Source organism: Heterodontus francisci, chromosome 1 (assembly GCF_036365525.1).
Source record: "Heterodontus francisci isolate sHetFra1 chromosome 1, sHetFra1.hap1, whole genome shotgun sequence".
NCBI classification, from domain to species: domain Eukaryota; kingdom Metazoa; phylum Chordata; class Chondrichthyes; order Heterodontiformes; family Heterodontidae; genus Heterodontus; species Heterodontus francisci.
The window spans coordinates 228,096,309-228,120,054 of NC_090371.1; the positions used below are offsets into that span (position 1 = coordinate 228,096,309).

Below are 23,746 nucleotides of genomic sequence, written 5' to 3' on the forward strand. Positions count from 1 at the left end.
TTTCAGCCCTCTGAATCTGCCATAAGCCTCCTTTTTTTTCTTTATCCAATCCTCTCTATCCCTTGACATCCAGGGTTCCCTGGACTTGTAAATTCCTCCCTTCATTTTTACGGGAACATGTTGGCCCTGAACTCCCACTGTTTACTTTTTGAATGACTCCCATTGGTCTGATGTAGATTTTCCTACAAGTACCTGCTGCCAGTCCACTTTGGCCAGATCTTGTTTTATCATATTGAAATCGGCCTTCCCCCAAATCAGTACCTTTATTTCCGGCCCGTCTTTGTCCTTTTCCATAACTAGTTTAAATCTTACAGAGTTATGCTCTCTATCCCCAAAATGCTTCCCCCACTGACACTTTTACCACTTGTCCAGCTTCATTCACTAAGATTAGGTCCAGTACCGCCCCTTCTCTTGTAGGACTTTCAAAAAGCTCTCCGTGAAGCACGTTAAGAATTCTGCCCCCTTTTGAACTAAGACTATCCCAGTTAATATTGGGGAAGTTGAAATCCCCGACTATTATTACCCTTTTATTTTTACATCTCTCTGAGATTTGCCTATATATCTGCTCCTCTATCTTTCCCTGACTGTTTGGAGGCCTGTAGTACAGTGCCAGCAAAGTGATTGCCCCCTTTTTGTTTTTAAGTTCTACCCATATGGCCTCATTTGAGGAACCTTCGAAGATATCATCCCTCCTTACTGCAGTAATTGACTTCTTGATCAATAGTGCAATGCCACCTCCTCTTTTACACCACCACCCCCCTGCCCTCTCGTCACGCCTGAAGATTCTATACCCTAGAATAATGAGCTGCCAGTCCTGCCCTTCCCTCAACCATGTCTCTGTGATAGTAATAATATCATATTCCCATGTGTTAATCAATGCCCTCAATTCATCGGCCTTACTTATAAGACCCCTTGCGTTAAAATAGATGCAATCCAGCCTTGCATTATTTGCTTGTGCCTTAACAGGTCTATATTTGGTCTGCTTTCCAGAGTGACTTAGTTTCTCTTCTATATTAGGCTGTGCATCACCCCCTACTGTGCCCACCACTCCCCCAACAGCACTAGCAAACCTCCCTACCTCCCTGCAAGGATGTTGGTCCCCTTCCGCTTCAGGTGCAACCCATCCGACTTGTACAGGTCCACCTTCGCCAGAAACAGACCCAGTGATCCAGGAAACTAAAGCCCTCCCTCCTGCACCATCTCTTCAGCTACGCATTCATCTGCTCTATGCATCTACTCCTATACTCACTAGCACGTGGCATCAGGGGTAATCCAGAGATTATAACCTTTGAGATCCTGCTTTTTAATCTGCTACCAAGCTCCCTTAATTCTTGTTGTAGGACCTCATCCCACTTTCTACCTATGTCGTTGTTATCAATGTGAACCATGACCTCTGACTTTTCACTGTCCTCCTTCAGAATGTCCTACAGCCGTTCCGTGACATCCTTGACCCTAGTACCAGGGAGGCAACATACCATTCTGGACCCAAGAGCTATATCTAACTCCTTCTTGAAAACATACAATGTTTTGGCCTCAACTGCTTTCCTTGGTAGCGAATTCCACAGGCTCACAACTCTCTGGGTGAAGAAATTTCTCCTCATCTCAGTCCTGAAAGGTTTACCCCGTATCCTTAGACTGACAGTGCCATCACTAAGATTTCCTATTTCCACCTCTGTAGTGTTGCCCAACTCTTCCCTTGCCTCAACTCACCTGCTGCTGAAACCCTCATCCATGCCTTTGTTAGCTCCAGACTTGACTGTTGTAATGTACTCTTGACAGGTTTCCCACATTCTACCTTCTATAAAATATAGGTCATCCTAAACTCTGCTGCCCATGTCCTAACTCGCACCTGATCCTGTTCACCCATCACCCCAGTATTCGCTGACCTGTATTGGATGCTGGTTAAATAGTGCCTCAATATTAAAATTCTAATTCTTGTTTACAAATCGATCCTTGGCCTGTCCCCTTCCTATCTCTGTTATCGCCTCCAGCCCTTCAACCCTGTAAGATATTTGTGCTACTTGAATTCTGCTCTGTTGAAGATCGCTGATTTTAATCGCTGCACCATTCTTGGCCGTGCCTTCAGCTGCCTTGGTACTAAGCTCTGGAATTCCCTCCGTAAACCTCTCTGCCTCTCTACCTCACTTTCCTCCTTTAAGACAATCCTTAAAATCTACTCTTTGACTAAGGTCATTTGCCCTAATATCGCCCAATGTGGCTCCGTGTCATATTTTGTGTTATTTTGCTTTTGTGAAGTGCTTTATGATGTTAAAGGTGCAATATACATACATGTTGTTGTTGCAGCTAATGTTTTTGGACTTGAAATCCTTGTGGAACTTTTGCTTTTTATGATGAATGGATTGTTCTGAACGATTGTCAATTTAAACTAAGTGGAGCACCCTCATTAATACAAATGTTATTTTGCTGTAATGCAATCATTAATCAGAGTCTATCTGCTGAGTTTGTGTCAGAGCAACTGTTTGGGACCCTTTCATATTCTCTGCAAGTCCAATTTCCACCGTCTTGGAGAGTCAGAAGCACCTTTCTTCCTTCCAGCTTCGTGGAGATAAGAAGAATAAGAAATGCAATGTGTTTCCTACTATCCATTTCTTCTTCCTGTTAGCCTCAAAAAAGAAATCTTTGACTCTTAGCACTGAGTAGAAACCATGTATGGGTGCATCTCTCCAATGTGCATCCCCTACTTACTTTAGCTGAGCAAGTTCTGAGGATTCCCATTGCCTGCTGTGAATAAAAGAGTGAGAGTATTGGAAGGGAAGTAGCAACATTAGACAGGAGTAGACTACGAAAGACGACAAGGAATAGAGTCCATAATCAAAGATTTTATAGCAGAGCACTTAGAGAACAGTGGTAGAATCAAACAGTCAGCATGGATTTATGAAAGGGAAATCATGCTTGACAAATCTACTAGAACTCTTTGAGGATGTAACTAGTAGAGTTGATGAGGGACAGCCAGTGGATGTGGTTTATTTGGACTTTCAGAAGGCTTTTGACAAAGTACCACATAAGAGATTAGAGGGTAAAATTAAAGCGCATGGGGTTGGGGGTAGTGTATTGCGATGGATAGAAAATTGGTAGGCAGACAGGAAACAAAGTGTAGGGATAAATGGGTCTCTTTCCGAATGGCAGGCAGTGACTAGTGGGGTACCGCAGAGATCGGTACTAGGACCCCAGCTATTCACAATATATATTAATGATTTAGATGAGGGAACTAAACGTAATATCTCCAAATTTGCAGATGATACAAAATTGGGTGGAAGGGTGAGTTGTGAGGAGGATGCAGAGAGGCTTCAGGGTGCTTTGGAGAAATTGAGTGAGTGGGCAAATGCATGGCAGATGCAGTATAATGTGGATAAATGTGAGGTTATCCACTTTGGTAGCAAAAACAGGAAGGCAGATTATTATCTGAACGGCTATAAACTGAGAGAGGGGAATTTGCAACGAGACCTGGGTGTTCTCGTACACCAGTCGCTGAAGGTAAGCATGCAGGTCCAACAGGCGGTAAAAAAGGCAAATGGTATGTTGGCCTTCATAGCGAGAGGATTCGAGTACAGGAGCAGGGATGTCTTGGCCTTGGTGAGGCCAGACCTGGAATATTGTGTGCAGTTTTGGTCTCCTTATCTGAGGAAGGATGTTCTTGCTATAGAGGGAGTGCAGCGAAGGTTAGACTGATACCTGGGATGGCGGGACTGACGTATTGGGAGAGATTGAGTTGGTTCGGATTATATTGGCTGGAGTTCAGAAATGTTTAGTTTAGAGATACAGCACTGAAACAGGCCCTTCGGCCCACCGAGTCTGTGCCGACCATCAACCACCCATTTATACTAATCCTACACTAATCCCATATTCCTATCACATCCCCACCTGTCCCTATATATTTCCCTACCACCTACCTATACCAGGGGCAATTTATAATGGCCAATTAACCTATCAACCTGCAAGTCTTTGGCATGTGGGAGGAAACCGGAGCACCCGGAGGAAACCCACGCAGACACAGGGAGAACTTGCAAACTCCGCACAGGCAGTACGCAGAATCGAACCCGGGTCCCTGGAGCTGTGAGGCTGCGGTGCTAACCACTGCGCCACTGTGCCACCCCAAATGTGAAGGGGGATCTCATAGAACCTATAAAAGTGTAACAGGACTTGACAGGGTAGACGCAGGAAGGATGTTCACGATGGTGGGGGAGTCCAGAACCAGGGGTCATAGTCTAAGGATACGGGGTAAACCATTCAGGATTGAGATGAGGAGAAATTTCTTCACCCAGAGCGTGGCGAACCTGTGGAATTCGCTACCACAGAAAGCAGTTGAGGCCAAAACATTATATGTTTTCAAGAAGGAGTTAGATATTTAAAAAACTTAAAAATGTAATTAGGAGAGTGAAAAGGGGACATGAAAAAACACTGGTGGGCAAGATAAAGGAAAATCCTAAGGCGGCACAGTGGCGCAGTGGTTAGCACCGCAGCCTCACAGCTCCAGGGACCCGGGTTCGATTCCGGGTACTGCCTGTGTGGAGTTTGCAAGTTCTCCCTGTGTCTGCGTGGGTTTTCTCCGGGTGCTCCGGTTTCCTCCCACAATCCAAAAGACTTGCAGTTTGATAGGTAAATTGGCCATTATAAATTGTCACTAGTATAGGTAGGTGGTAGGGACAGGTGGGGATGTTTGGTAGGAATATGGGATTAGTGTAGGATTAGTATAAATGGGTGGTTGATGTTCGGCACAGACTCGGTGGGCCGAAGGGCCTGTTTCAGTGCTGTATCTCTAATCTAATCTAATAAGTATATTAAGGGCAAGAGGATAATCAGGGAAAGAATAGGGCCCATTAGGGACCAAAGTGGCAATCTGTGTGTGGAGCCGGAGGACATCGGTGAGGTTTTAAATGATTACTTTTCATCTGTGTTCACTATGGAGAAGGACGATGTTGGTGTAGAGATCAGGGAGGGGGATTGTGATATACTTGAACATATTAGCATTGAAAGGGAGGAAGTATTAGCTGTTTTAGCGGGCTTAAAAGTGGATAAATTCCCAGGCCCAGATGAGATGTATCCCAGGCTGTTATGTGAGACAAGGGAGGAGATAGCAGGGGCTCTGTCACAAATTTTCAAATCTTCTCTGGCCACAGGAGAGGTACCAGAGGATTGGAGGACAGCAAATGTGGTACCATTATTTAAGAAGGGTAGCAGGGATAAACCAGGTAATTACAGACCGGTGAGTCTAACATCAGCGGTAGGGAAACTATTTTAATTTTTTTATTTATTTTTTATTTTATTTAGAGATACAGCACTAAAACAGGTCCTTCGGCCCACCAAGTCTCTGCCAACCATCAACCACCCTTTTATACTAATCCTACATTAATCCCATATTCCTACCACATCCCCACAATTCCCCTACCATCTACCTATACTAGGGGCAATTTATAATGGCCAATTTACCTATGAACCTGAAGTCTTTGGCTGTGGGAGGAAACCGGAGCACCCGGTGAAAATCCCCGCAGTCACAGGGAGAACTTGCAAACTCCGCACAGGCAGTACCCAGAATTGAACCCGGGTCACTGGAGCTGTGAGGCTGCGGTGCTAACTATTGGAAAAGATTCTGAGGGACAGGATTAATCTCCACTTGGAGAGGCAGGGATTAATCAGGGATAGTCAGCATGGCTTTGTCAGAGGGAGATGGTGTCTGATTAACGTGATTGAATTTTTTGAGGCGATGACGAAATGAGTAGATGAGGGTAAAGCAGTTGATGCCGTCTATATGGACTTTAGTAAGGCTTATGATAAGGTCCCGCACGGGAGATTGATTAAGAAGGTAAGAGCCCATGGGATCCAGGGCAATTTGGCAAATTGGATCCAAAATTGGCTTAGCGGCAGGAGGCAGAGAGTAATGGTAGAGGGTTGTTTTTGTGAGTGGAAGCCTGTGACCAGTGGTGTACCACAGAGATCGGTGCTGGGACCCTTTCTGTTTGTAGTGTACATTAATGATTTAGACGTGAATATAGGAGGTATGATCAGTAAGTTCGCAGAGGACACGGAAATTGGTGGTGTTGTAAATAGTGAGGAGGAAAGCCTTAGATTACAGGATGATATCGATGGGCTGGTAAAATGGGCGGAGCTGTGGCAAATGGAATTTAATCCTGAGAAGTGTGAGGTGATGCATTTTGGGAGGACCAACAAGGCAAGGGAATATACAATGGATGGTAGGACCCTAGGAAGTACAGAGGGTCAGGGGGACCTTGCAGGGGGAATGTGGGGTAGAATTTTTTTATGCAGCGAATGGTAATGACCTCGATCTCGCTGCCTATGAGGAAGTGGAGATGTTGAGTGATTTCAAAAGCAATTTGGATGGACACTTGAAGAAAATTAAATGGCACTGCTATGGACCAGAATGGGACAGTGAGCCAGCATGGACTTGATGGGCCAAATGACCTTCTTTGCAGTAAAACTCGATGACTATACTGTTAAGATACCAATGCATGCTATCCCTCTTCCTGTTGTTCTTGGGAATAGTACATACTCTTTTCTTTCAAGAGAAAAGAAGACTTGTCAATCACTCTTGAATTTGAAAACTACTTGAAAATTCTCTTCACTTCTCATATGAAATTCCCACAGAGATGGTGAGGCTTTTTTTATCGTTTGTGGGATGTGGGCATTGCTGGCCAGGCCAGCATTTATTGCCCATCCCTAACTGCTCTTGAGAAGGTGGTGATGAGCTGCCTTCTTGAACTGCTGCAGTCCTTATGGTGTATGTACACCAACAGTGCTGTTAGGAAGGGAGTTCCAGGATTTTGACCCAGCAACAGTGAAGGAATGGTAATATAGTCCCAAGTCAGGATGGTGTGTGGTTTTGAGGGGAACTTGCAGTTGGTGGTGTTCCCGTGCATCTGCTGCCCTTGGCCTTCTAGATGGTAGAGGTTGCAGGTTTGGAAGTTGCTGTCAAAGGGGCCTTGGTGAGTTGCTGCAGTGCATCTTCTATGTGGTACACACTGCTGCCACTATGTGTTGGTTGTGAAGGGAGTGAATGTTGAAGGTGGTAGATGGGGTGCCAATCAAGCAGGCTGCTTTGTCCTGGATGGTGTTGAGCTACTTGAGTGTTGTTGGAGCTGTACCCATCTAGGCAAGTGGAGAGTATTCCATCACACTCCTGACTTGTGCCTAGTGGATGGTGGACAGGCATTGGGGAGACAGGAGGTGAGTTCCTTGCCACAGAATTCCAAGCCTCTGATCTGCTCTTGTAGCCACAGTATTTCTGTAGCTGGTCCAGTTCAGTTTCTGGTTAATGGTAACTCCCAGAATGTTGATAGTAGGGGATTCAATGATGGTACTGGCATTGAACATCAAGGGGGGATGGTTAGATTCTCTCTTATTTGAGGTGGTCATTGCTTGGCACCTGTGTGCTGCGAATGTTACTTGCCACTTATCGTCCAGTCCAGATCTTGCTGCATTTGGACACGGGCTGCTTCAGTATCTGAGGAGTTGCGAATGCTGCTAAACATTGTGCAATCATCAACGAACATCCCCACTTCTGACCTTATGATGGAGGAAAGGTCATTGATGAAGCAGTTGAAGTTGGTTCGGCCTGGGACACGACCCTGAAGGACTCCTGCAGTGATGTCCCGGGACTGAGATGATTGACCTCCAACAACCACAACCATCTTCCTTTGTGTTAGGTATGACTCCAACCAGCGGAGAGTTTTCCTCTTGATTTCCATTGACTCCAGTTTTGCTAGGGCTCCTTGATGGCACTCGGTCAACTGCTGCCTTGATGTCAAGGGCAGTAATCTCATCTCACCTTTTGAGTTCAGCTCTTCTGTTGATGTTTACACCAAGGCTGTAATGAGGTAAGGAGCCAAATGGCCCTGGCAGAACCCAAACTAAGCATTGGTGAGCAGGTTATTGCTGTGTAAGTGCTGCTTGATAGCACTGGTGACGACCCCTTCCATCACTTTGCTGATTATTGAGAGTTGACTGATAGAGTGGTAATTGACTGGGTTGGATTTGCCCTGCCTTTTCTTGTGGAAGGACCTACCTGGGCAATTTTCCACATTGCTGGGTAGATGCCAGTGTTGTAGCAATGGATAAAATCCAGCCCATTAACTCTGTTTCTCTTTCCACAGATGCTGCCTGAGTCGCAGAGCATTTCCAGCATTTTCTGAATAAAACGTCAATAGTTGCTCTTTTTTTAATTCTCTATTTCAGTGACCGATACAAAGTGTTTGTTGACCTGTTCAGTCTCGCAACCTTCTTGGTCCCAAGACATTGGATTCCCAAGCTGACCTCTTCAATTCACAAATTCCTATATACTGCAGCGTGCTGTGACAGCTCGTACTTCAGCAGTGAGGAATCTGATTAAAGTTGAGTTCAACTCAATCTTTTACACTGAATATGTTTTGGAAAGGGAAATACACAAAGCGTCAAAACAGTTTTAAAGTTTTTAATGTTCCATGTTTTCTTTTTATTTGTACTTTATCAACTAAAACGTTTTCATTGAAAGACTTCGGGGCAGTTCTTGACATTGTGCAATCGTGTAAAATGGATGATGGTGAGTCTGCAGCCTGTTGTACATCTCACCTTTATTTCCATTGACGATCGCATAAAGTCAATATTTACCCTCTTCCATGTTATAATCTGCCTCTTTAGCATCCAGAATTCACTACTGGTTTCCTGTAACATATTTTGCGCATTTTTATGTGGGGTTATGTACATAAAAACCTTATATATATATATATATATATATATATATATAATATTGTAAACAATATGTAAAACTACCTTAATTCTTTAGTTCATATGTACTGTTAAATTATGAGTTTATGAGCTCGGCGCAGAGCTCCAAAACTGGCGGCCAGCCTGTGCAGACCGCACACCAAAGAGCTACCACAATCTCAAGAGTGGTGGCTCATTTAAATAGCTGAGTGGGCCCCCCCCTCCCTATTCATGTGGAGGGAGCAGGTTGTCCGTCCCCGGCAATGGCGTCAGCTGCCTGTGCGCACATGTTGACGCTATTTTTAAAGGACTTTGAGCCCTACCGTTAAATTTAAATATTTCAAGATGCAGTTAAAAAAAATTAAATACATTTTTTTTGCCCCTCTCCCACCCCGCAATCACCATAAAATTAATTACTTGCTCTCTCCTCCCCTAAAACACATCATTTTCACCTGACCTTCCCCCCCCCCCGCCCCAAAGTGCATAAAAACTTTACCCTAAAACCCTTCCCACCATCCCCTGCACCAATGATGTCACCTTGATCCCGTTCACCCCCACTCCCCCACACTGAGAAACATACCTCCCGACAAATGTTGCACCTCCTTGCCCTGGACGGGAATCGAAGGTGTGGGAGTGCCGGTCAGCGGTATGGAGCTCGCAGTGGGATGGAAGGTGGCCTCGTAAATATAATTAATTCAATAATTTTAATTTATTTGAATATGCAAATAGAGGTCTTGTCACTGAGCGGTGGGGGCCCAGTACGTGGCCTCGCTGCTGTAGGGCCAGGCGGGCACAGGGTGCGTTATGGCCCTCTCCTGGAGACGTTTTCCCACCCCAGCCCACCACGAACCCCGATGTCAGGGAATCTGTAAAATTCAGCCCACACTTTCTGTTCCTTCAACACCAGCTGGCTTCATGATCCCCAAGCCCTCATTGATCACTGCTTCTTCAGGTGCCATCTTCTGGAACTCCCTTCTTCAGTAGAACTGCCTGGCCACCTCCCTGTCTGCTTTCAAAAACATCCTGAATGATCATTAGCTTTGATTTTTAACTCTCTTTTCATATTTTCACTGCTGCTCAGTGTCCCCTATTGTCCACTACCCAAATAACAATCCCGAGACATCCTTGTAAGCAAGGAGGGCTGCAGGATTGAAAATTGGTTGGAACCAGTTTAAAATCTGAAGCAGGGTTGCAATGATTAAGTTCGTATTGCAAATCAGGTCATATAAATAATGAATTGAGGCATTAAAAACAAGAAATGTTGGAAATACTCAGCAGGTCTGGCAGGATCGGTGGAAAGAGAAGCAGAGTTAATGTTTCGGGTCAGTGACCCTTCTTCGGAATCGGCAAATATTAGAAATGTCATAGGTTACAAAGCAAGTAAAGTGGGGGTGGGGCAAGAGATAAGAAAGGAGCAGGTGTAGATTGGACAAGACCACAGAATAGCTGACCAGAAGGTCATGGAGTAAAGGCAAACAATATGTTAATGGTGTGTTGAAAGACAAAGCATTAGTACAGATAGGGTGATAACAGACTGAAGATTGAACAGCAGCAAGTACAAACATGAAAAAAGAACAGTGGGTAAGCAAACTGAACAAACTAAGATGAAATGAAATAAACATACCAAAAAAAATGTAAAAAAGAAAAAATAACTAAAAATAAAAGTAAAATGGGAGGCCCGTCATGCTCTGAAATTATTGAACTCAATGTTCAGTCCGGCAGGCTGTAGTGTGCCTAATCGGTAAATGAGATGCTGTTCCTCAAGCTTGCGTTGATGTTCACTGGAACACTGCAGCAAGCCCAGGATAGAGATGTGAGCATGAGAGCAGGGGAGAGTGTTGAAATGGCAAGCAACTGGAAGCTCAGGGTCCTGCTTGCGGACTATTAGAAATGTCTAAGGTTATAAGCAAGTAAAGCTAGGGTGGGGCAAGAGATAACAAAGGAGAAGGATCCATTATTTGCCACTTCCGAAGAAGGGTCACTGACCCGAAACATTAACTCTGCTTCTGTCTCCACAGATGGTGCCAGACCTGCTGAGTATTTCCAGCATTTCTTGTTTTTATTTCAGATTTCCAGCATCCGCAGTATTTTGCTTTTTTTAATGAATTGAGGCATCCTGCATGTGTTTACTAACTGTCAATTTATTTGCAGTGATCATTACTTCGATCAGTAAATCATTTTTTACAAATTTGAAACACCATGCAGCCATTCTATAAACACAGGTACTAATGCAATCCTTAACCAAAGCTGCTCACCTGTCTGGAAAGAAGCCTATGTTGAGAGCAGGGTGTGTAGTAATAGCAGGCTAATTGATCTTTTTATGGTCATCACAAAAAAAGTGTTCCTGCCTTCCAGCAAAAACATGGAAAATCATTTTCAAATAATTTATCTCACTAGTCTGCCTTAAAGAAATCACCTTTTTTACAGGAGTCACATCCTTCCCTGAGTCCATGTTATCCTAAAGTGTAATTATGGAAGAGTAAGCTTCAACAACATTTGCAAAATCATCAGAATGTATTCTTAAACTTTCAGTAAGCGACACTGAAATTACAATAACCTCCATTAACATAATTGACCAGATTACCTGTTTAGCATCACTTTACTAACTCAAAACACTTGCTATGATTTAAAATAGACCAGGAGCAACATAGTAATGCCAAAAAAATTAAAGGAGAAGCTTTGTGCAAATCAAAACTACTTCACAAGTGAGCTTGGGAATGTAGTACTACTTAAAGAGTACGCTTCTCTACTTTGGACTTCCCCACGCATCCCTCAGACTCTGCCCCAACTCTGCCCCATTTCCCTGGTCATTGAAGATGCCTAGTGGGCTCACAGCAGAATTTCTGCTATGATTAAGGAGCCCGTCAGTGCCTGGCTTCACGATTGCTGCTACAGCATCAGTAGAGATAGCTAGGTGCTTACAAGAGCTTTGGATATCAACAGAACTGGAACCTTGTAGGCTTTGGGTAACTGTTGAGGCAAATTTGGAGTGAGGGGCGCCTCTACTTGGCCCTCTTCCTTCATCTTCTATCCTTGGAGCCTTTGGCACCGCTACTCCAGGCCTACCATCACCTTCCACATGGCAGTCCCAAGAAGCAGCAGTAACTGGTAGGGAGGATAATAATATTTGCATGCAGTGGTTCAGGAAGGAAATAGAAATTCAAATAGCCTCCATACCATTCAGGGAATGGATAAAAATGGAAATATTTCTGCTCTTGGCCTGCTCAGTCATCATTGAACAAAGAACAAAGAACAGTACAGCACAGGAACAGGTCATTCGGCCCTCCAAGCCTGCGCCGATCTTGATGCCTGCCTAAACTAACACCTTCTGCACTTCCGGGGCCCATATCCCTCTATTCCCTTCCTATTCATATATTTGTCAAGATGTCTCTTAAACGTCGCTATCGTATCTGCTTCCACCACCTCCCCTGGCAGCAAGTTCCAGGCACTCACCACCCTCTGTGTAAAAAACTTGCCTCGCACATCCCCTCTAAACTTTGCCCCTCGCACCTTAAACCTATGTCCCCTAGTAACTGACTCTTCCACCCTGGGAGAAAGCTTCTGACTATCCACTCTGTGAACGCCGCTCATAACTTTGTAAACCTCTATCATGTCGCCCCTCCACCTCCGTCGTTCCAGTGAAAACAATGAGTTTTTCCAACCTCTCCTCATAGCTAATGCCCTCAGCATTGGTTCAGCATTTTCAACAAACTGTAATTTGCGCATCAGTACTCACATTCCTATTAAAATTAATAAAAATAAACTTGAAGTCAGCTTAAAGGCAGGTAAAAATAGAAATATGTGGTAACTGCTTTTCAGGTGATCAATGTTAAATTTAATCAATACAATGAGCAGTGTCTAAATAATCTAAAAATATAAATGTTACAGTAGCTCTCAAACACAGAATTCGTTTACAGCATTGTGATATGAGAATTTTGGGAACAATCCATTTGTTAATCAGCATCATTTTAACGCATTGTACTATGTCGCAAGGTAAAGTTTTGTCATTTTGTCCCCTCTTTTTGTGGGAACAACTGTGCTCAACAAAGAAAGAAGGGAAGATCAATAAATGTGATGCCCATTAATTGCTTGTATTCATCAGACACTTCCATGGAATACTGACACATCTGAAAACAATTCTGACATTTAAAAGATGTCACATTTATTGTAAATATGTACACTCCTTATTGCAATGAAATATATATAAGAAAATATTAAGAAGTATCATAAACTTCAACTATAGCACAACTTTCAGGAACAATCACTCGACTCATAAAACTATAATGTAAAAGTGTTCCCATTTTCAGTGAAAATCTAATAAAGCATCTTTGGGGCTTCTCAGATTAAAAAAAATCATGAATACTGACAAGAGATACTGATACTAATTCAATACTAAGGCATCTTGGTGTAAATCTTCTAAGGCTGTTCCATGATGATATAGCTTGCCCACTGCCAGTGCGTATCAGAAAGTAATGGATGTTGCACTGATGATTTTCTGATGGTTGCTGGAGGTATGCAAAGTACTACACTGTCAGCGGAGGGTTCAGAACATTTAAGCTGAAACTCTCCTGCATCCAGGCTAACTGGATCACCTAAGCACAGCAGGTATTGGGAAATTTGGTAGGTTAGAGTGCACACCTGTGAGTGGATCCATCTAAATCTCCTCCATTCATTAAATGAAGGAAAATCAGGTGAGTCCCTTTATAGGTGTTAAACCCAGTTCTTCGATATTCACTGCAGACACAGTAGAATCACCCCTTCAGACTCAAGTGCATTTGGTGGTAAAAGTCTGCTTCACAGGCAGACCAACATCCAAGAAACAACAATGTTCTTCTCACACAAATGCTACTGCAACTGAATCAGCAATGCCTAGGAGAGAAAAGACAAACAATATTAAGAGATGTTTACCGAGAATCTGAATTTCCCATTTCTAATAACTTTCATTATTTCATTTCAAATTATTTTCCTCTTTGCTCTTGCCCTCCCCTCTCTTCCCACCTAAAAGAAAACTGGTAGAGATCTGACCAGGTGTCTCTTTCAACAGATCTCTCTCAAGTCAAAAATAAACCATGCAGATGCTGTAAATCTGAAACGAAAACAGAAAATGCTGGTAATATTCATCAGGTCAGGCAGCAGCTGTGGAGAGAGAAACAGAGTTAACTTTTCAGGTTGATAGCCTTACATCAGGTCCGACAAAAGATCATCAATCTGAAATGTATGCTCTGTTTCGTACTCCACAGACACTATCTGACCTCTCTCAAGTCAGCTGCTTTGAGAATACCTGGAATTAACATTGTTTCTGCTTCTGGATGTTGATTTGATGGGCAAGTAATCAAACCCTATTTATAGCTTTGAGCTCAAGAAGGTTTGTACTATGGCAGCCGGATTACTTGGACACTGATGATCTGCTCTGGGCTATCAAGGGTTAAATCACAAATTTCCTATCACCAATCACATGCTGCAGCCCCTCCAGATGCTTTGGTATGCATTTCAACAGAAGTACTGGCAACCATGCGATGAAAGGATTACAATTCTCATTCTCAATAGCCTGATTACCTATTTGAAGACATCTGTAACAGCGTTTTAGGGAAGCATCTTACATTAAAGCTAATACTTCCGGGGGTAGGGGTGGGGCCGTGGGGAGTGGTGCATTGGATGATGGACAACATTCCACACTATGCTACATCACCTTTGGACACTGGGTTTAAATCCAGCAGAGACTAGTGGAATGAAAATCTTTTCCTGTCAGCTGTAAGAGTGTTAAGTGAAATAAATATGGACCGTTTCAGTCAAATTTCTGATGGAATGAGTTCCAGGAAATAAACCTATCCTTAATTTGGGACTAATTTGTTAAATTCAGAGGTCAAAGGACCAGCTGATGTGTGAAATGGAAATGATTTCCTGATAAAACAGAAACCATTCCGAGGCTCATAATTGGGTGCATTTGGGGGATGGTGCAGCAAGCTTTACTCTGTGATATTCCTGATTCTGGATATTGCTCAGTTCAGCCTTGGTTCAATGGTGGCAATCTTGCCTCTGGGACAAGAGGTTGTGAGTTCAAGTTCCACTCCAGAGACTTGAGCACAAAATCTAGGCTAAGTCTGCAGTGTAGTACTGATAGAGTGCCATACAGTGGGACATACTGTCTTTTGAATGAGACTTTAAGCTGAGCCCCCGTCTACTGTCTCAGGTGGACATAAAAGGTCCCATGGCACCAAAGAAGAGCAGGGGAGTTATTCCTGGTGTCCTGTCCAGTATTTATCCCTTAACCAACATTACTAAACAGATTATCGGGCCATTATTTCATTGCTGTCTGTGGAACCTGGGTGCTTGTGAATTGGCTGCCATTACATTACATCAGTGAATACACTTCAAAAGTACTTAATTGGCCAAAAAGTGCTTTGGGACATCCAAAGGTATCATAAATGTTAGATTTTCCTGTGATGACTGTCCATTTTTGGATGTACTTGGAGAGGCCAGTAGAGGAAAATCTGTTTTTGAGGCCTAATGTTGAATTTTCGCATCAAAAAAGAGCCAGTTTTATTTCTCTCTTTCCTGTTGGAGTTGGCCTGGAATGCTCACATATCCTGATTCACTGTATACAAATGATGGCTGGTAGGAAGAAGGATTTGTTACTGAACTCCATTTCCCTCCTGACTATTAACCAACAACAAAAATGCCTAATGAAAAGACCACAAAGTGGACCACTTGTGGTCGAGTGGACCACAACGACTTACAGAATGCCACAGAGTGTGGCACAAGTGGCCTCCAAAAGATCATTCAAGAAGATGCTCTGCTGTACTGTTTGAGCAAAGATCATGGATCAGATTTTGAAACTCCACTGAAAGCAGGAACGGCAGCGAGTGAGATTTGAAGATTGTGTTCTTGGAGGTCCTGCCTCCAGAATGTGATGTAATTTTAAAAATGCTGCCAGCAGGGAGGGAACGATTCAGGCACTCGCCTCGAATTAAGTGCCTATTGAGCTCATTAAAAAGCTCATTAACTGGCTTGTCAGGAGGAGGAAGCTATTTTTAAACGCTGGAAATGGGGAAAACACCATGGAGGGGACACAACAGGGTTGTGAAGATGTGAACTGTGTGGAGGGACATGAGGGCTATGGGAAGGGCCGATTACATTAAAACAGAGTTAGCTAATAAAACATAGCTGTCTCAGATGTGTCTCAGTGTGGATACTGTTGAAGCTGGAAGAGTTAAATGTTACATTGAAGAGTGCCATGAAACCAGATAGGGAAGTGAGCCCACTGGAATCACAGTGGCAGCTCAGGTTGGCACAGGAAGGCCTGTTGAGTGTTCAAGGCCCAGCTGATGGAGGTCAGATGAGAACAGGCTACTCTCACATGGGACAGAGCAGCCAGGATGAATTGTGGCAGATGCAACCTCCTGGACAGCTGGATACCAGAGTAGCACAGCAGGGGCTGCAAGCAGAGGAAAGTGCTACCCAAGTCATTGAGTGTACAGCCCAAGAGTCAGCTACCTGCAAATTAGAGTGGCAATGCTGTAGGAGCCTGCACCTACACAGGCAGATGGTCTCGGTCCTGTGTTCTAAGATCCACAATGACCTGAGGCCTCATGGCCCCCATGGCAATCCCCTTCCTGCAACCGTCAAGATCTCAGACACCCTGAACCAGGGACCAACTGTGGATCTAGGCAGCATCTCACAGTCAGCATCTCATTTGGCCATCAGGCAGGTGACAGATGCCCTTTTCAGATGGGCCTGCGCTGGCACAGAGGGCATTGGGGTTTGATGCCATCAATGGATTCCTTCAGTTGCAGGGCATTATCAGTTGTACCCATATGACCATCAAGGCACCCAGTGACTAGCCAGTGAGATCCATCAACTGGAAGAACTTAAACTCATTCAACGTCCATCTCGTCAGCGATCACAACAAGAGCTTCCTCCATGCATGCGTTCGCTTTCCTGGCAGCTGCCATGGCTCCTGCATCCCCTGCCAGTCCAGGCTGCCTTGGACCTTCACTCCATCCCCCAAAATGTGTGGATGGATCCAAGGGGACAAGTGAAATCCCTTATTTTATTTTTTATTTAGAGATACAGCACTGAAACAGGCCCTTCGGCCCACCGAGTCTGTGCCGACCAACAACCACCCATTTATACTAACCCTACAGTAATCCCATATTCCCTATCACCTACCTACACTAGGGGCAATTTACAATGGCCAATTTACCTACCACCTGCAAGTCTTTGGCTGTGGGAGGAAATCGGAGCACCCGGCGAAAACCCACGCAGACACAGGGAGAACTTGCAAACTCTGCACAGGCAGTACCCAGAATCGAACCTGGGTCCCTGGAGCTGTGAGGCTGCGGTGCTAACCACTGCGCCACTGTGCCGCCCTTGAAGAGATGCCTACTGACCCTTTTACGGGAACCCCATTCTGAGGCACAGAGGCGATACAACCAATGCCACCTGCTCAGCAGGTGAAACATTAAGCAGGCCACTGGGTTTCTGAGGATGGGAATCTGGCACCTGAATCAGTTGGGTGGCATCCTCAGTAACCCTCCTGCAAGGGTCATGGTCATTGTGGTGGTCTGCTGCGATCTCCTGACATGGCCCTCCAGAGAGGGGTGGACCTTGAGGATAGTGAGGCCCTGGAAGGAGTCAGCTCATCAGGGAAGCAGCAGAAGATAAGAGAGAGGAGGAGGAAGAGGGGGCGGAGAAGGATAACACTGAATAGAGAGGTGCTCCTCCTGCACGATGAGGTGGCCTCCTCCTGCCACCCTCTGGGAAAAGGAGCTCCTTTCTCTCCCTCATGGCCTGCAGCATTAGATCCAGGTGGGCATTGATGAGCTGAGAGTCTGGCCTGTCTCTACTGCCAGGCCTCCAGCTCCCCTGTGACAAGGCGCTTCCTTTTGGTGTTATGGAAGGCATATCTTTCCCTCAGGATAACCAGCAGCTTCAGTGATGGCTGCTCTGGAAGTCTACATGAGCCCCACACTTGATCTGAAACACTGCCATTTTCAATTCCAATGGCTATAAGAGGGCAGGAAACCCGTCTCCATACCAATTAAGGATTTCCCAATTGAAAATTGCAATCTGAATCAGCTTCCCACAGGAGGCAGTTCCTGCCTCAACTTTGAAAATCCGGCCCCATGTGTTTTTCGAATTCATTCTTGGCATGTGGACATCATTTGCAAGGCCGGCATTCACTTCCCATCAATTGATTGCTCTGAAAAGATGATGGTGGGCCAGAAGTCACGTAAGATGCCTTATTAGCCCGGTTCTCTGTTGTAAGACGCATGATCTTCCTCTTTTTTCATCAGAGCAGAGGGGCAGAGGTCTGCTATATGGAACTTAAAACCAATAATCTATCTGTTACAAGGCATGACTGCCTTCTGTTACCATGATTGCCCTGGAAAGTTCACTGAACTTTTTCCAGCAGGCAGTAGCTATGTGGGGGCTCCATTCATTGCAAAGGTCACCTACTTTCACTAGGCCTACCACATGCCCTTCATGGGTCTCTTTCCCACAGGGCCAAATAGCTGGGATACCCTTCAGCGGATCACAGGCATCAAATGAAGTCTTTAATTTGTGAGCTTGGTGACATGAGGAACAACCAGCCTCAGACACAGAAAGAAGAAAATCAGGTCTTGGCTCTTTCGAGTACTAATGCTTGTTCAACAGTGCTTTGGCACCTGGCTTTCTTGTGAAATGAACTCCCAATTGTGGTCTTCAGTAGAACTGCAATTTCACCATGAACATGTAATGATGTAGGAGGAGGAAATTTGGACTGGGTCTTAACAAGGTGGCACTGCTGGGTATCAGCATGATTCTGATGCAGTTTTGGAAACTGAATAAGGAGGAAAATTTAGCACTGAAATATGTAAATATTGTATTCTGACAGTCCTTGTCTTGAGTACAAAAATTTATCAACGTTCTTTCCCCAAATGAATGACATTTTCTTTTTAATGAACTATACACTGCACAGAATACTCACCACAAACATTCTTTCCTATTTTGACGTGTACATAGCCATCAATTCCCCATTTGGTTCCCCATGAATTCCGGACAATCCAGTAAGGAATATCACCTATATTCAAGAAAAAAAGGGTCATATGTTAGTTATTTCATACTTGCCCAACTTGCTTCATGGAATATCAATATCAGAGACCACTGGTATCAACCAATGTAGGACAGATCAAACACCTTCAGAGTAGAACCTATGAGATTGTTTCTACATTGAACACTATGCTTGTCTCTAACTTCATTTCGGAGGTTTTCAAGACAGGGCCGAAAAAAGATACTTTGATGTAACTGATTATGTGACACAAAGTAATGATTGGAAAATTGCGAGATTTGTACCTGTCATTCCCCAGGATGGGCTTTCTGTAAACACTGACTCTTGCTTTGGGAGCACAGGACTGCACAGAGTGGTTGTGAAAAGAGTACACCAGAAAAAGGAATTTGGTGAGAGTGGCACCTTGGAGCAGGAGGATGTCCAAAGTGGGGAGGAGGAGGGCAAGTGTAATGTGGTAATTGTTGGGAATTCAATAATTAGGAGGACAGATAGCACCCTTTGTAAGTAGGATCAAGTCGCATGGCATCAGCTCAAACATAGGTAAGGAAACCTCCTGCCGATTACCACCTACTGCCCTCCCTTCAGCTGATGAATCAGTGCTTCTTCATGTTGAACACCAACTGGAAGAAACACTGAGGGTAGCAAGGACACAAAATGTACTCTGGGTAGGGTACTTCAATGTCCATCACCAAGAGTGGCTCGGTAGCATCACTACTGTCTGAGCTGGCCGAGTCCTAAAGGACATAGTTGCCAGACTGGGTTTGTGGCAGGTGGTGAAGGAACCAACAAGAGGGAAAGCCTACTAGACCTTGTCCTCACCTGTCAAAGATGCATCTGCCCATCACAGTATTGGCAGAAGTGACCACTGCACTGTCTGTGTTTGAGACAAAGTCCCTTCTTCACATTGAGCGTACCCACCATCGTGTTGTATAGCACTATCACTGTGCTAAATAGGATAGATTTTGAACAGATCTAGCAATGCAAAACTGGGCATCTATGAAGTGCTGTGGGGTATCAGCAGCAGCAGAATTGTATTCAACCACAATCTGTAACCTCATGGCTCGGCATATCCTCCACTCTACCATTACCATCAAGCCGGGGGACCAACCCTGGTTCAATGAAGATTGTAGGAGGGCACCAGGCATACTTCAAAATGAGGTGTCAGCCTGGTGAAGCTACAACACAGGGTTACTTGCACGCCAAACAGCGGAAGCAACATGCAATAGACAGAGCTAAGCGATCCCACAAACAACGGATTAGATCTAAGCTCTGCAGTCCTGCCACATCCAGTTGTGAATGGTGGTGGACAATTAAACAACTGACAGGAGGAGGAGACTGCACAAGTATCCCCATCCTCAGGATGTGGGTGTCCAGCACATCAATGCAAAAGACAAGGCTGAAGTATTTGCATCCATCTTTAGCCAGAGGTGCCGAGTGGATGATCCATCTTGGCCTCCTACCTGATGCCCCAGCATCACAGATGCTAGTCTTCAGCCAATCCGATTCACTGCATGTGATATCAAGAAATGGCTCAAGGTACTGGATACTGCAAAGGCTATGGGCCTTTGACAATATTCCGCTCGTAGTACTGAAGACTTGTGCTCGAGAAATTGCCGTTCCCCTAGCCAAGCTGTTCCAGTACTGCTCCAACACTGACATCTACCTGACAATATGGAAAATTGTCCAGGGTATATCCTGTGCACAAAAAGCAGGGCAAATCCAACCTGGCCAATTCCCACCCGATCAATCTACTCCCGATCATCCGCCAAGTGATGGAAGGGGTCATCAACAGTGCTATGAAGCAGCACTTGCCCAGCAATAACCTGCTCACTGATGCTCAGTTTGGGTTCCACCAGGGCCACTCAGCTTCTGACCTCATTACAGCCTTGGTCCAAACATGGACAAAAGAGCTGACCTCCAGAGGTAAGGTAAGAGTGACTGCCCTTGACATCAAGGCAGCATTTGACCGAGTATGGCATCAAGGAAAACTGGAGTCAATGGGAATTAGGAGGAAAATTCTCTGCTGGTTGGAGTCATACCTAGCACAAAGGAAGATCATTGTGGTTGTTGGAGGCCATCTCAGTCCCAGAACATCACTGCAGGAGTTCCTCAGGGTAGTGCCCTGGACCCAACCATCTTCAGCTGTTTCATCAATGACCTTTGCTCCATCATAAGGTCAGAAGTGGGGATGTTTGCTGATGATTGCACAATGTTTAGCACCATTCGCAACTCCTCAGATACTGAAACAGCCCTTGTCCACATACAGCAAGACCTGGACAATATCCAGTCTTGGACTGATAAGTGGCAAGTAACATTCGTGCCACACAAGTGCCAGGCAATGACCATCTCAAACAAGAGAGAATCTAACCATCTCCCTTTGACATTCAATGGCATTACAATCGCTGAATCCCCCACTATCAACATCCTGGGGATCACCATTGACCAGAAACTGAACTGGACCAGCCACATGTGGCTACAAGAACAGATCTGGAATTCTATGGCAAGTAATTAACCTCCTGACTCCCCAATGCCCGTCCACCATCTACAAGGCATAAGTCAGGAGTGTGATGGAATACTCTCCACTTGCCTGGATGAGTGCAGCTCCAACAACATTCAAGAAGCTCGACACCATCCAGGACAAAGCACCCCATCTACCACCTTCAACATTCACTCCCTTCACCACTAATGCACAGTGGCAGCAGTGTGTACCATCTACAAGATGCACTGCAGCGACTCACCAAGGCTCCTTCGACAGCACCTTCCAAACTCGCAACCTCTACCAGCTAGAAGGACAAGGACAGAAGATGCATTGGAACACCACCGCCTGCAAGTTCCCCTCCAAGCCACACACCATCCTGACTTGGACTATATCACCATTCCTTCACTGTCGCAGGGTCAAAATCCTGGAACTCCCTTCCTAACAGCACTGCAGGTGTACCTACACGCCAAGTAGTGCAGCGGTTCAAGAAGGCAACTCACCGCCACCTTCTCAGGGCAATCAGAGATGGGCAATAAATGCTGACCTAGTCAGCAGTCTTACATAGTATGTTGCCTTCCTGGTGACAGTGTGAGGGGCATCTCGAATGGCTTGAAAGGACATTGGAGAGGGAGGGCGAAGATCCAGTTATTATGGTCCATGTTGAGGTGAACACATAGGGAAGTGTAGTCAAGAAGTCCTGTTTGGAGAGTACCAGGAACTAGGAGCTAGATTAAAGGATAGGACCTCAAGGGTTAAAATCTCTGGATTATTCCCTGAGCTATGTACAAATTAGCATAGGGAGAAGCAGATTGTGGAGGTGAACACATGGCTGAAGCAGTCAGGTGGGAAAGAGGGGTTCCAATTCATGAGACACTGCTACCAAAACTGAGGCAGGAAGGAACTTCTGTTTGGACGGGCTCCACCTGAACCAACTGAACCCAGGGTCTTAGTGGAAAGGGTAAATAGGGTGGTCACCAGGGCTTTAAACTAGTAAGTTGTTGGTGGGGGGAGGGGGGGTGGGTGGTGGTGGCGGTGGAGGTCAGGCAGAAAAGGTAGTATAAACAGTAGTTCAAAAACAAACAAAAGGGGAGAGAGTAGAATAACAGTCAAAAATTGTGCTTTAGGCGCCACAGGTAAAGGGAAAACTAAATGATGTAAAGTAATTAAACCAGGAGGAATACATAAGAAACATGAGAGTAAAATATTAGAGCAGAAGCACAGGTTAGGGTGTGTGGCCCAAATAAATATTCTTTATATAACTGTTTAGAGTATAAGGAACAAATGAAATGAATTGCGGGTGCAAAGTCAACTTAGAGGGTATGATATAGAAGCCATTATTGAGACATGGCTGCAAGCTGGTCAGGACTGGAAATTAAATATACCAAGTTATATGGGCTACAGGATTGATAGGAAAAATGATAGAGGGAGGAGTATCTTTAGTGATTAAGAATGAAGTCACTTCAATGATAAGAGAGGATACAATGAGAGGTAAGCAGGCAGTGGAGACTTTGTGGGTAGAATTAAGAAATAGAAAGCATTTAACAATGTTGTGGGAGTTGTGTATAGGCCCCCTGGTGGCAGCTGTGAAATGGTAGACTGCATAAATGCACAGATTATACCAGCATCTAATAAACACACAGTGGTTTTAATGAAGGATTTTAACTTTCGTATAGATTGGGATAAGTGGGCTAGCACATGTCAGAAAGATCGTGAATTTCTTGAGAGTGTCCAGGATAGTTTTCTGCAATAATAGGTCTTACAGCCAACAAGGTGGATGCCATATTAGATTCAGTAATGAACAACGAGACAGGTTTAGTTAACAGATTAACAGTGCATGAAAATTTATCTGATAGCCATCATAATATGATTGAGTTCAATGTAGTGTATGCAAGTGAGAAATGTGGAACAGCTACTCAGGGCAGAATCTTAACTGCCAAGGGGAGGTGGGTTCGGATGTGTGCAGAGGATTAAATCCTCTTAAAGTGACGTCAGGTTGGGATCTCAACATCATCCTGCCCAATTCTGGGTTTCAGCTGGGCGAGATTGCAGGTGAGTGAGAGCTTTCGGGTAGGTAATTCTAACATGCAAATAGGTAACTAACTGCCGTTTTAACCGAGCATTCTGGCTTTAACAGCCATTGCATCTATTTCCCAAGCTGTCAGCAACACGCCAGGATCATACTGCTCATGGGGAACACTTCTTCAGTGAAGCTGACAGACTGGGAAGGCTTTGAACAGTGAAACTGAAGAGCTCCAGCCATGGCCAGGTGAAAGGCTGCTGCTCACGGCTTCTCAGAGAGTGTTCATTTACTGCTTGACAGCTGATTGCAAACGTCTTGTAAGTCAGTTCACCTGTCTTGCACTTCACTCACCTTGATCTGCACTTCCCTGCTGCCAGCTTTCACTGCAGCATGGGAGCAGCTTAAGTAGCTCTATCTTAGACATCTGATGAGGAACAAGAGGAGCAGCAACAGCAACACCAACAGGAGTAGCAGGAGCAAC

The 23,746-nt window shown here is 44.8% G+C and overlaps 2 protein-coding genes across 2 annotated transcripts in view; one reads left to right on the plus strand and one right to left on the minus strand.

The window, feature by feature from the left end:
* LOC137375211 (tryptophan 2,3-dioxygenase-like) overlaps nucleotides 1–12,800 on the plus strand; it is a 135,932-nt gene extending 123,132 nt beyond the window's left edge. Inside the window, exon 12 of the mRNA XM_068042023.1 lies at nucleotides 8,209–12,800. Coding sequence (XP_067898124.1) covers nucleotides 8,209–8,362 — 154 coding nt within the window. The 3' untranslated portion in view covers nucleotides 8,363–12,800. The remainder of the gene's footprint in view (nucleotides 1–8,208) is intronic.
* Nucleotides 10,891–23,746, minus strand: part of ctso (cathepsin O) — a 76,627-nt gene continuing 63,771 nt past the window's right edge. The window contains exons 7-8 of the mRNA XM_068042012.1: nucleotides 18,686–18,778; nucleotides 10,891–13,584 (exon numbers count right to left, since the gene is read on the minus strand). Of these exons, the coding sequence (XP_067898113.1) occupies nucleotides 13,550–13,584; nucleotides 18,686–18,778 (128 nt within the window). The 3' untranslated portion in view covers nucleotides 10,891–13,549. The remainder of the gene's footprint in view (nucleotides 13,585–18,685; nucleotides 18,779–23,746) is intronic.